Raw genomic sequence first — 12,771 nt, 5'->3', positions numbered from 1 at the left:
GTGAGGACAACCTAGCCACGCTTGGAAGCATGGAAACTTCTGAGGAAACGTCTACTATTAGAACAACGGGTTTCCTCTAGTCTAGGGCCTTCATCCTCCTCTTCCCCAACCCCAGAACAGAGCAGCATTGCAAACTGCCTTAGAAACTGATCGGACCCTTGGCTCACCTAGTCCAGTATCACCTGCTCCAGCTGGCAGCAGCTTCCCAGGATCTCAAAAGCAGCAGGACATTTTGTCCCACCATCTGCTACCAGATCCTTTTAACTGGCAGAGCCAGGGATTGAACCTCAACTTGTCTGAATGCAAAGCATGTGCTCTGCCCCAAGCTATGGTCCCCCTGCCATCCTGTGTAATCAAGTCACTGTTTCATTATCTGCTGTTTAACTGATAATCAAATGCGTATTCTCCCTTGTGTCTCTGACAGCCTTGTAAAAGTGTGTGTGCTCTCTCTTTCTCCCTTTTCTCTCTCTGCTTCTTTAGTATGCATTCTGTTCAGTTGTTTGTTAAATCTATACCCTGCCACCCCTAATCTGTCTCCTCAAGCCGGCTGGCAGTGAACACAGACAGCATCTCTCATGCTCTGCCTCCTGTTCCTCAGGAGCAACACAGCTACTGCAACTTTGATCAATAAGATGCCGATGTGGAGCTCTTCCTTGAATTACAAATACATTGCAGAGGTTATAACCTTTGGCGATAATGATCCACATCTGGGGTTGCCCCTGTCTCACCCCTCCTTGTGTTTAGATAGCCGGAGGCAAGCATCTGCATCTTCCAGAATTGTTTTGTCTATTTAAAACATTGGTTTGTCGGTCTAGTTTTCTCTCACATTCTGCATTCCTCCTCAGTGTGGCTAGTCCCTTGGGCTGTGGGAGTAGATTGGATTCTTCTTCCTTGAGTTCTTTCTTTGGTCCAGATTTTCTCCCTACTTTTCTCTAGCTCAGGGGTAAGGAAGTTATAACTGTCTGGATGTTACTGGACCCACTCCCTGCAGCCCAGTCAGCATGGTGCAGTGGTCAGGGATGATGGGAGTTGTGGACTAATAATAACTGAAAGGCCTCAAGTTCCCTACGCTACTGTGAAAGCCAAAGGTGGCCTGCAGAGACTGATCCTGTTCAGGTCTTACAACAATACCAGAGTCTGGGTGATTTGTTCAAGACTACCCACTGTCCATTATACCACAACCTTAAGGATGTGTCTGATAGCGAACAAAGGGCCTTGCCTTATGCATAGTCAGACCTGTAGTTCATCTACTTCAGGAGCAACAACACTGAGTAGGAGCAGCTCTCCCTAGTTCCAGGCAGGGATGGAATGAATGTCTTTCCCAGCCCTACTTGGAGATCCTGGGAACTGAAGCTTCTTCAGGCAGAGCTTCAACCGTTCCTACATAGAACAGACTCTCAGAATGCTTGCAGCGTGTCAAAATGGTAGTCTTTAGCCTTTCACCAGGCTGCTGTTTCTTCATCCACTTGTACACAGTCGGACAAAAGGGGGGGAAAGGGACAATGAGGACAAGACTCAGAATGTTTTGAGATGTGCAAGCTGAAAAGACTGCATTCATACCATTCAGGCACTTTAACATTCATGAGGAAGTAGGAATGCGTCAGATTTTTAAAGGAACAATATCCATTCTGTCCTGTTTGTATATGTCACCCAGATGTGATCATTTTTTAAATCCTTTGCTCTCTGGAAAGCAGGAGCAGCACTAGGACTTAGGATATAGTTTTAACATGTGCTGGTGCTAAAAGTACATGTGGGTAGTCCAGAAGGCAGGCCTGTCCTTAACTCCAAGCACTACACATCCCCAAACAAGGAAGGCCTAAGATAAATGTGTCTACAGGGAAGGCAGTTATAAACAACGCAGACGAAAAATATGTAACATAATGGGGGGGGGGGGGGAACAGATTCGAGTGAGCCAGCCTCTTTCCTCAGACTTGGTTTGGAAGCATCGCCTGCAAAGAGACCAAAGGACATTTTTATGTCAACCACTAAAGCCTTCCCTAGCTCAGCTTCTGTGATTTTTTTCCATTATAGATTGGGCTTTTGGCGTGACAGTATCTATTAGAGCAGAGTGATAAAATGTTTTGTTCATTTCCCCCGCCACCACAGCGCCTCAGTTTCCCTCTGGCTCTCTTTGTATGTTGTGTGCACCTTTTGCATCTTTTCAAGAAAATATTTCTTTTCTCCCCAAAGATTATTCAAATACAGAGGCCTTTCTTTCTTTCTTTCTTTCTTTCTTTCTTTCTTTCTTTTCTCCCCACGGTCATGGAGCAAGAAATCGATGCTGAGATTTCGCAGTCTGTTCACACAGCTTTGGGGCTCCGTAAACATTTCAGCTAAAGACAACCGTTTCCATTTGGGGGGGTTTCACAATCGGCTTTCTACGGGAATGGCAGCCGACCCACTCCCTCTCTTTTTTCTTACCAACTTTGGATTAAACCTTTTTAAAAAGCATTAATTTGGTGACCTGTAAGAAGCCTCAAGATGGCGACTGGGGGCTTTATATTATTGACTTAACCTCCCCTTCGCGCGGGGGATTGTCTCTGTTTCTGTTAAGTAGCAGCCTCTTATCTGACTCAAAGCCTTCAACAGCACCTGAGGATTTATTCTCTGCCACTCCCATTCTGAAGAAGTAAAATATGAAAAAATACCTCTGTTGAAATAAAGCTGCTCACAGTGTTGACATCTCCTTTTTTATATTAAACCACAAGTGTCCATTTTGGTGCCCCAGAAGCCCCCCATAGTCCTCTGAAGCCCCCACTTCCATTAAAAAATACTTTCAATGGGATTGTTGGGCATGTTTTGCCCAAAATTTATGCATAAAGACCTCTACAATATTTGGCAACAAAAAAATGTCATCCCCACAAAACCCCCAGAATCCAGTACTATAAGGGTCCAAGTATTTCCATTTTCCTCTGTACTCGTCTCAAAATGCTGCCCAGGATTGAAACCCTATAAGACTTCTCTTTGGCCTGATTCTATTAGCTATCTTATTCATAACTTCTACAAACCAGAAGGAAGTAAGGATAATTAATTTCCTCAATCTGGAAAGCAAAATTATTTTAGGTCTCACAGCTCTTGAATTTACAAAGCGGGTTCCTGGCATCACTTCATTGCAGCTTTGCTTAGCCTGGACTCCTATCTGGAGTCAGAGTGCAACTCCTATCATTCTCAGCCTTCCTGGGATTTGCATTTGAACACATCCAGCACCCACGAGGCTGAGAAGGTCTGATCTGCTGGCATCAGTTTTTCACTCTGCCCCTTGTCCTAAGACTGGCACAAACAAGATGTCATGGTGGATTTCTTAAACATTGTTGTTGAGGTTCTCCCCCCCCCCCCATTTTTCTTCTTCAATTGGATGCCTTTTGATTTCTTGCAGGTTGCTACGGAATACGCCCCGACCTTGTGAATGAAGGCTGGACTTGTTCTCGGTGCTCAGCCAATGCATTGGTAGCGGTAAGGAAAACTTCTTCCTCAATGGCCAAAAAAGCTAAATCTGCCAGAGAAGGCTGATGTGAATCTTCCCAGAGAGAAAAGGGAAGCCTCATTTCAGCTCCCCCGCACCTTCCGAAGTCTCAGATGCCATTTTTCACCTGCTTTCAGACAGGCCTTCACTGCCATGCAGTACTTCCCCAAACTTGGGTCCTCTAGATGTTTTGGACTTCAACTCCCAGAAGCCCCAGCCAGCCGGGCCAACAGTCAGAAATTGCGGAGGGCCAATTTTGTGAACCACTGGCTCAGAAACGTGCTTTTCTCATCACTGTTTCTATTTTGAAGATGTTGCATCAGTATACATGACCCTAACTGTAGTACCCCCCAATTCTATATGTCCCCTTTTGCTGGTGGAGGAGGAGGCTGAGATGAGGATGGTGATATTGGTCTCCCACCTTTTCCATAGTTTACAGCGGTTAAAACAAACATAGTTAAACATGAACAGCACACAAAAGTTTAAAAGCAATTAAACTATAAGAATCCAGTTAAGACAGATGAAAGACCAGCACATTATACAAGGCCTGTTTCTGCGTGAATAATAAGGGTTTTGCCTGCTTGAGATGTTCATGGTTCTGCCTCCAGGGAGCATCCCACCCTTTTAACTGCTAATCTGTGTTTCATTGTTATCTTTCTAGGATTGCTGTCTCTGTAATCTCAGGGGAGGAGCCCTGGAAAAGACCACCGATGGCAGGTAACTTGAATACCTCCCCTTCCAAAGCCTTCCATTCAGTCTTTGATGGCCTAGTACTTTTCTGCTAGGATTCCTGTATTCCCCCGGGGGAGAAAAGGAGCCATGACTCCTTGTACAAGGAAAGAGTAGTCCTGAAAATTTTGCTCACCTGGAAGGAAGAAAGGGAAGGAGACCTACTTGTGCTGCATTTCTGTCTGTTAAGCATGTTTCTCCATTACCATGCTTTAACTGTGACAACTAAGCTTTGTTGGTCTGTCTTTTTAAACAAAGTTGTAAGAAGAAAAACCTGCAAAATCGCTTTAATTTTCAATACCTTTCTGGGTGACGATGCATGCTTTTTTTATTTTCGTGAAGTCTGTTGAGTGCTTTTAAGATACCTTAATCTGTTTAGGTGTGGTTGTTTCCTTGCTTTCATTCTCTCCTGCTGCAACGTCGCTCTAACACTTTGGAAGATTTTCACAGCTAAGCAGCTTTCTTAATCTTCCTATGTTGTTTGCTTCAAATTGGTGTGCTGTGGCTTGGCCACTACTGTGCTGTTAAAGCCATGGGCTTTCTATTTCTTATTGGGAAACGGGCTAAATTAACCCATGTGTGCACGTTTGACCATTCTTCCAAACTTCAGGCAGAGAGGTAAATTTGACTGGTGCTGTAGTGAGTTTTAAAAGAAGAAAGATGAGACAGGAATCCTTATCTATACTGAGTGTGATTTCCATATTCACTGTAATTGCCTATATGAACTTGCCTGGGTTTTAAGATCTTTAAGGGGACATCTGGTCACCTTCAAAGGCATATTTACTGAGAACATAAAAAGGCCTTCTTGGTGGCTGCGCCTCAACTTTTGGGAGGGGAAACCCCAGCTGTTCCATATGCTGTTCCATAGACCATGACATGGGCAGGAAAGCCTCCTTTGAGGATTATAGTGGTCAAAAGGAGAACATTATTTGAGATAGTCTGGCCCTGTGTTACAACTTCTTAGCTCTGTATTCAACTCCCTAGCTCTATTGCAGACTAGCAGGCACTGGTTAGTAGCTGTTTCTCTGTTGTGTGGTTTTCAGCATCTATAACCCATCTGGTAAGCCAGTGTAGAAATGGGAAAATGGGGGAGTACGCCTTGTAAACTAAGCAGGGTCAGCCCTGCTTAGTACTGAGATGGGAGACTTCCAACAAATAGCAGATGCTGTAGGCTATATTTCAGAGGAAGGAAGTGGTCAAACCATATCTGAGTGTTCCTTGCCTAAGGAAACTCTGTGAAATTCATGGGGTCAGCATATTTTGACAGGCAACCTGAAGGCACATATGCACGCACACTAGACTTGCATCTTTCAAGGATGTTCTTTCTCCTGTTGTGGAGGAGGTCCTGTTGTACTTCTATGTACAGGCCATCAGTGACACCTAATAGCCGTAGTAGTAGCACTCAAATAGGAAAGTAGCTTTTTCATATTTTCCGCTGTGGATGTTTCACAGGTGGGTCCATGTGATCTGTGCAATTGCGGTCCCAGAAGCCCGCTTCGTCAACGTCATCGAGCGTCACCCAGTCGACATCACTGCCATCCTGGAGCAAAGGTGGAAACTGGTAAGAGCCTGTTGGGGGTGGTTTGCAAACAGTGATGAGCTTGTTTGGAAAGCAATGCAGGGCATGAAAAGCCCCGTGAGGTCCAGCAGTCCGTGGCCGAGCAATTTGGAGAAAGCCCTGTGATGCTTCTGAGAGAGTTGCCCTCTCTCTGCCTCCCCTCCCTTGCGCAAAGGGGGCTTTCATCTGTGTTGCAAAGGTAAAAAGTGTTAATTATTCAGGCTGGAGTGACAGCGCTGCATTGATACACAAGCGATAAATTGTGTGGAGCCAGCTCTTTTATGGATAACCTGACATTTCCAGCTCACCATCCTCTTCATTACCCACGCTTGTAACAGCAAATTAGAAATCTTTTCCTTACATGGGACTCGCTTGTACTGCTTAATGGGCCTCCCCAGAGGAATCTGTTAAGTCCTCTCCAGCTGCCAGGGGCGGCTTTACAGTGAGTCCCTATCAACATATCTGTACAGCGTTGCTTTCTGGTAATGAGTGGTGGTCTGTAGAGGTGTGGGATTCAGCCCAAAGATCTGCATCTTCCAGCTGCTGCTTCTCCCCTTTGGTGTGAACTAGCCCTGTTTTTATCAGGAAGAATCTGGAATTATCTGTTGAACCAGCAGGTTGGAAACCTTCAAATATGACAATACTCAGGCCAGGGCAGGGCCCAAAGAGGCACTGTCTCTGAGAGAGAGGTGGCAAATAATAGGCAGGCATATGTTGTTGTTGTGTGCTTTCAGACTTGCCCAAGGTCACCCAGTTGGTTTTATGACCAAGCAAGGAAACAAACTCTGATCTCCAGAGTCCTAGTTCAGCGCTCAAGAATCCCATCACTGTGCTTGAATGCAGAACATGAAGCTACATTACGAGTGATCAGGATTTAGGCAAGGTTTAGTCCAAAACACCTGAAGGGCACCAGCTCCCCTCCCTCCCCACTTGCTGATAAGAGAAGAGAAGACAAACAATATTTGGCAGACTAAAAGTTGAGAACTTTGGTTCTGATGTGTTGGTCCATGAGTCTGACCTTTCTGTTCCAGAATGAAGGAGCTACAGAATTGGGCAACCTCCTTGAGAGACCAAGCAGGGAAGTCTAGCTTGCCAGCATTTGGTTGCCAGCACTATTTGTCTCCAGGGATCACATTTGGCCTGGAAGCTGCTGGTTGCTGACATAAACACACACCTCCCCTGGTAGAATGTAGTTTTGAGGCTGACATATAAATGCAGCGTCAGTTGGGATGGGAGGTACAGAGGGGCCACTTTGTCCCATCACCCCTTTGCCCTGCTGTCTTTGGGAGCAGGAAGAGTGTCCTTCTTGGAGGAGGGCTGTTCTCAGAGCAGGGCGGCAGCATCCAGTTTTCCTTTTCCCCCTTGCCCCACACGCCTCCCGTGTACGTGAAGTGTTGAGGCTGTGCTCTTCTAAGCCACAGAGCAATCCTTTTGCCTTGCTCTGGTGCACACTGCCTGTGTGGCTCCTGATGAATGGGCCTTTGTGGGCCCCACATCCGTAAATTATAAATAGAGGTGTGGATTCAGAATAATTAGCTGTCATCCTCTCAGTGGAATACATGAATTGTGGCATTCGCTGTGGGGCAGACAGACCATTTCTTAGGCTTAGCGATGGTGATGATACAATTTTTCAGCGTTCCTTCATTGCTGGTATGCGTGCGAGTGTGTACTTCTCGTTGGCTCTTTTCTTCTCATGCTTCTGAAAGATTTCAGCCACTTCCTTCCCTGATAACATTATATCCCAAGAGACTGATGGCTGGACAAGATGCGTAAGATATTTTCCCATTATCTCTCTGGAAGGATAGGTTGATGTCTGATTGTGTAACACACACACACACACACATACACCTCACACATATGCATGCACACACACTGCTTGCTGGATAGAGTGCGAATTCTGGGTTGCCAGGTTTATTTGATTCAGACAGGATGAAGAGAGGCAGTAGCTGGCCGGGCTTTTTAGGAACAACAACCGTTTGTCTCAGGCTGTATTCTGGGGCAGTGGTTACCAAATGTTGGATTAAAACAACCAGAATCCCCAGTCAACAGTGGCCCCCAACCTTAAGGTACAAAATGGTGGAGTACAACACCTGGAAGCCCCAGCCACCATGACCAGAGAGAGGAGCCAAGTTTGGGAATCACTGTTTAGGAGATCCCAGGGATTCCTTAGAAGCTTATTTTATGTTGGGGGACACACAGAGGGGTTATTCTAAAAGCTGCTCTTTCCTACAAGTTTTGAAGATTGAGAAGGTCAACATTGTATTACACTGTTCTGGCCATTATAAGGGCAATGCTCCATCGCCACAGAGAGATATTGAAAGCTTCCTCTGTGTGAGGACTGACCTGGAGAAAGAAAGCACCCAGGCCCTGATGTGGGATTCCCCAGTCTGGGGTTCCTGGCACCTTGTAAGCCACTTGACCTCTACTGCCTCACTTTCCCTGCTTTGTGTCAAGATATAGGTGCCAACCTGTGATCTCAGTTTATGCGAATTAGCAGATATTGCCTTGAGTTAATGGAAGCCCGAAAATGCCCCATCGTTCTCTAACATGTGCAGACACATGGCGCAGGGTCCATGAAGAAAGGGAACTCTGAGAATCACCACTCTTAATTGACTTCTTCGTCTTTTCCAGTGCTTGCCCTAGTGGTGCCGTGATTCAATGCAGTACTGCAGCCACTCACTCCCAAACCACAAGGTTGTGAGTTCAATCCCAGCCAGGGACTCAGCCTTTCATCCTTTCGAGGTCACTAAAATGAGTACCCAGCTTGTTGGGGGCAATTCACTTACCATTGTAAACCGTTTAGAGACTGCTTAGGCGGTATGAAGTGGTATATAAATGAAGCTGCTATTGCTATTGCCTTTCCATTTCAAATAAACTAGCTGTGGAAGCTATGCCTGTAGTCATCCACTCTAAAAAGGTAACTACGGGCCACTCCACTGATAATACCCAATTCAGGATTTTGAGTATCTCAGGATGTTTCTTTGCCTGCTCCTTGAATCAGAGATGAGTAGGAGGTATAGTCGACCCTATTTGGTGGATCTCTGTATGATCCGTAGTAGAAGTTCCAACTCCCTTCAATAGAGCAACAGTGACAACCAAAAAGCTTCCTCCTTGCTATTCAATTTTGTTGCTGAAAATGGGATACTTAGTCAGAAAACCAAGAGTGGAGTTTATTTATTATAAAGACCAAAGTTCCTGGGCTGAGCATGTGCTCAGGCATTCCTTGTTCCTCCATTCTTAACAAATGTTTGCCCACCTCAGGCAACACTGAACTCCTGGCTCCAGCTGGTAAATGGCTGGGCTGCAATTAAAAATAAGGTGGATAATGCCAGTCGGACATCTGCCCATATCAACTGGCCCTTCACAGCAGAACATGGTGTAGATACTTCAAATAACAGATGGCCATTTTTTAAAAAAGAAATCACCCTGCAGACCTTATTTATATACCAAGGTGATCTCCAGTACCATGTTATTCAAAAATTACCCACACACTGCATTGCAAAAAGAAGGAGAACTATGTAGGCAATGTAAAGGTGTCAGAATATTTCTTCCAACATGTGGGAAAGAAACCGTGGTTTCCGGGAGAAATTGATGAGTCAGGTTGAAAATCATTTTTATTAAGGTCAATTATTTTGATGTTGATAAAGGGCGAGACTTTGAGATTTTTAAAAGAGTCATTAGTAAATCGAGTTCTTTGATGTGATGAATGTTGTTAGCGATTGGTGTGTTTTTGTGGTGATTATTACTGTGGTCCGGCTGACACGCGCAGTTTTTTTTCTTCCCATTTGCACACATTTTGAAAGGAAATATGCCAAGCTAAGACCCACCGTGAAGTGAGCAGCCAGGGCAGCTAGTCAATACCAGCGAGATCTCATTATCAAATTGTCAATACCTAAATCCTTCCCCAGTGAGGGCCATGCGCTGATATACAGTGTGTGCCCGATAGCAGCTCCTCGAGGGACTCTTTAGGCTTTCCGTCTCGGCCTGGAGGTATGTTTTCTCAACACATGGCTGGCTCCCTAGGACAAAGCTGTTAGATGAAGCTGTTGAGATCCAGCCTCACTGCCAGCGCTAGAGACAGAATAGAGGTTTGTAGTTTTAGACTGGGGATGGTTGTGGCACTGCCCAGGGAAAGACTATTTGGAAATCCTTTGGGGGTCAGGAGAGTGAAATGAGGGCAGAAGGCAGCTTCACCTTATGACAGATGATGGAAGAAGTGCTTCACATGCACACCAAAGTGGAGAGTGTCTTTTAAAGCAGGTGTGCATTTTGGCTTCATCCAGGTTTCTGATCCCAAGCCTTCTCCGGCTCCCAAAAATCATAAAACGGCAGCCATCCCAACCTGGTGCCTGCTACAAGTATTGGACAAAGGACTCACTTATAAATCGTTTTTGAATTGCTTTGCATCTATATTAATTGTTTTTAACATTAGCTACAGTTTGTGCCACTTCTGTGCATTTTAACTGTATTTATTTCAATAGGCAAAGCTGCCTGGAGTCCCAGACCTGAGGAAAAGGCGAGGCATAAGTAAAGTTCAAAACAACAGCTCCCAGCACTCCTGCCATATTGGCAGAGGCTGATGGGAGTTGAAAGTCAAAGCAGCTGAAAAGTACCAGGTTGGGGAAAATTTGTTAGAAAGCCGCCTGTGCCTGTGGCACTTCTTTGTGGGCCTTGGTGGCTTTGTGTTCTCCTTTTTGCTCATGCTACAAAGCTTGCTACAATCCCCAGCCTCAGCTTATGCTTCTTCCAGTAAGGTGTAGCTGTTTTGGAAACAACTTTGGAAGAACTGAGGTGGCAGCCAATATTGGAAATGGCTCGGGGATGAGGGAGGTAGTGTGGCATCCTCCAGATGTTTTGGATTTTAGCACTCATAAACCCCTGCTAATAATCAAGAAGGATAGGAGATAACTCTAAAATATCTAGAGGACACCATTGGCTTGGAGTAAGGAAAATAAGAATGGTTTTGTTAGGTCAGGCCATGGTATAGCCAGCCCAATGCATTCTCTCCAATCATGGCCAGGCTCAAAGTCCTGGAAATGTAGTAAGGAGGGCATGATGCCTCAGCTGTTCTTCACCCACAGGGCCTAGATAAACAATCTCAGAATGTAGAAGTGCAGTTTACCTGAAATGGTTTATATTCACCAGCTGTTAGCATCTTCTGTGGAATGTATCACTTAGGATTCTCCAAGGCCTAGCATAATTTTAGCCAGTATTGTGAAGAGGCTGATTGCATCAGTTTCTGCTGTGATACAGATCCTTGCAGTGTACAGTTAACATAGACCTCTTTCTTTCTTCCTTCCTTTCCAGAAATGTGTGTACTGTCGGAAGTGGATGAGGAAGGTGTCAGGCGCTTGCATCCAATGCTCCTATGAGCACTGCTCAACCTCCTTCCATGTCACCTGTGCCCACGCAGCAGGCGTGCCCATTGAGCCAGACGACTGGCCTTACGTCGTGTCCATCACCTGCTTCAAACACAAAGCAGCCAGCCACATTGTAAGCGTCCTGCGTTCAGCCCTCTCCCTCCTCCTCTGCTTTTATTTTTCTCAGTTCTTTCTCTTTTCCAAATCCTCTTGCCATTCAAAACCAACATCTTCTGCTTTTTGTAGATTCCATTTTCCAGGGAGGTATCCCTGGGCCAGACGGTGATCACAAAGAATCGGAATGGCCTCTACTACCGGTGTAAAGTGATTGGTGTGACAACACAGACCTTCTATGAAGTCAATTTTGAAGATGGTTCTTACAGTGACAATATTTACCCAGAAAACATTGTTGTAAGTAGAAGGCAGCTACACAGAGAGTGGTCAGGAGATCAGTGTGGTGGGGTGGGCAAACACTCTACAATATACTCTCAGTAATATAGGAGAGGTAGAAATGCATTGCTCCCAGTTATGAATTAGAGTGGAAGAAGTAAAGGACTGAATGGGGCATTGGCTCTTGAAGAAAACTCCCCTCCCTCAGTCTTTCTGACCATATCCTCAACTTCTCTCTCAGAGCAGAGACTGTCTCAAGATGGGGCCACCTGCAGAGGGCGAGTTGGTTCGGCTGCACTTGACTGATGGCATTGCTTACCAGGCCAAGTTCATCGCCGCCCATATTAGTCAGATCTTTCAGGTGAGAAGCCCAGCAAACCATATAGTGCCTTAGGCAATGAATTGCCCTTTCTGTTGGTAGGTCTGTGTGCTGGAAAGAACAGTGTATTTGTGAGCAAACCCTGTTTTTCCTTGTGCTTCGTTTAGTAGAGGTGCCAGCCTGGTGTAGCAGTTGGAGTGTGGGACTAGGATTCTAGGAGAGTCTTGTACAAGTGACTGGGTGGAATGAGGACTGTTTACCCAGAGCTAACCAGTTTTGGATGGGTTTAGAAGGTCAGACAGTAGGCTGCATTTGTTGGTTGGTTTTGTATCCTCCCTTCCTCCCAACATGGGACCCAAGCTGACTCACAGAACAGATCGAAACTAAATAACAGTTGAATAAGCTATCCAATTCGAAATATCCCTGATTCACAACACTAAGATAAAACTGAGACTAAAAGTACAGCACCTCTATTAACAACATCTGCCACAACCTGTGGACAGTCGAAAACCCCTCTAAATAAAAAAAGTCTTTGCCTGCCAGCAGAAAGGAAAGTTATACAGCCAATGGCAAGGTCACTTGAACCCCTTTCTCCTTCCTTTCACAGGTAGAGTTTGAAGATGGCGCTCAGCTGATGGTCAAACGCGGCGAGATTTACACTCTGGAGGAAGAGCTTCCCAAGAGAGTCAAGTCACGCCTGGTAGGTATTTATTGAGGAGCACTCTTGGGCAAGAGAGCTTTGGGGTGTTCTGAGTGACATGCCAAAGATGATATCACCCACTTACAAAGACGCAGGCCATTAAAAAATGAAGACTGAAAGTAGTTGCAACCCAGGATGTTCGCAAACATTCTACCTGCACAAGGCGAATGTATCTGTGTAAGAATATTGGCAAACAGGAATTTCTCTGCGGCAGGTGAAAGAGGATTTTGTCCATGTGAGGCTCTGAAACTG

At 45.4% G+C, this 12,771-nt stretch overlaps 1 protein-coding gene across 4 annotated transcripts in view; it reads left to right on the top strand.

Moving 5' to 3' along the window:
• The window catches only part of KDM4B (lysine demethylase 4B), a 127,382-nt gene that overhangs the window by 110,955 nt on the left and 3,656 nt on the right, over positions 1-12,771 (top strand). For 3 of the 4 annotated variants that reach the window (XM_089535813.1, XM_089535815.1, XM_089535816.1), the window contains 7 exons: positions 3,377-3,453; positions 4,125-4,180; positions 5,645-5,753; positions 11,058-11,243; positions 11,357-11,521; positions 11,742-11,861; positions 12,427-12,519. In XM_089535813.1, the coding sequence (XP_089391939.1) occupies positions 3,377-3,453; positions 4,125-4,180; positions 5,645-5,753; positions 11,058-11,243; positions 11,357-11,521; positions 11,742-11,861; positions 12,427-12,519 (806 nt within the window). Of the gene's footprint in view, positions 1-3,376; positions 3,454-4,124; positions 4,181-5,644; positions 5,754-11,057; positions 11,244-11,356; positions 11,522-11,741; positions 11,862-12,426; positions 12,520-12,771 lie in introns of those variants that run through there. The other variant, XR_016282153.1, reaches the window with a different exon arrangement.

This window comes from Sceloporus occidentalis, unplaced genomic scaffold, assembly GCF_023333645.1.
Source record: "Sceloporus occidentalis isolate IW3139 unplaced genomic scaffold, rSceOcc1.0.p SCAF_8, whole genome shotgun sequence".
Classification (NCBI taxonomy): domain Eukaryota; kingdom Metazoa; phylum Chordata; class Lepidosauria; order Squamata; family Phrynosomatidae; genus Sceloporus; species Sceloporus occidentalis.
Note: the sequence above shows the minus strand (reverse complement) of the source record. Positions and strands in the feature narration are given on the sequence as shown.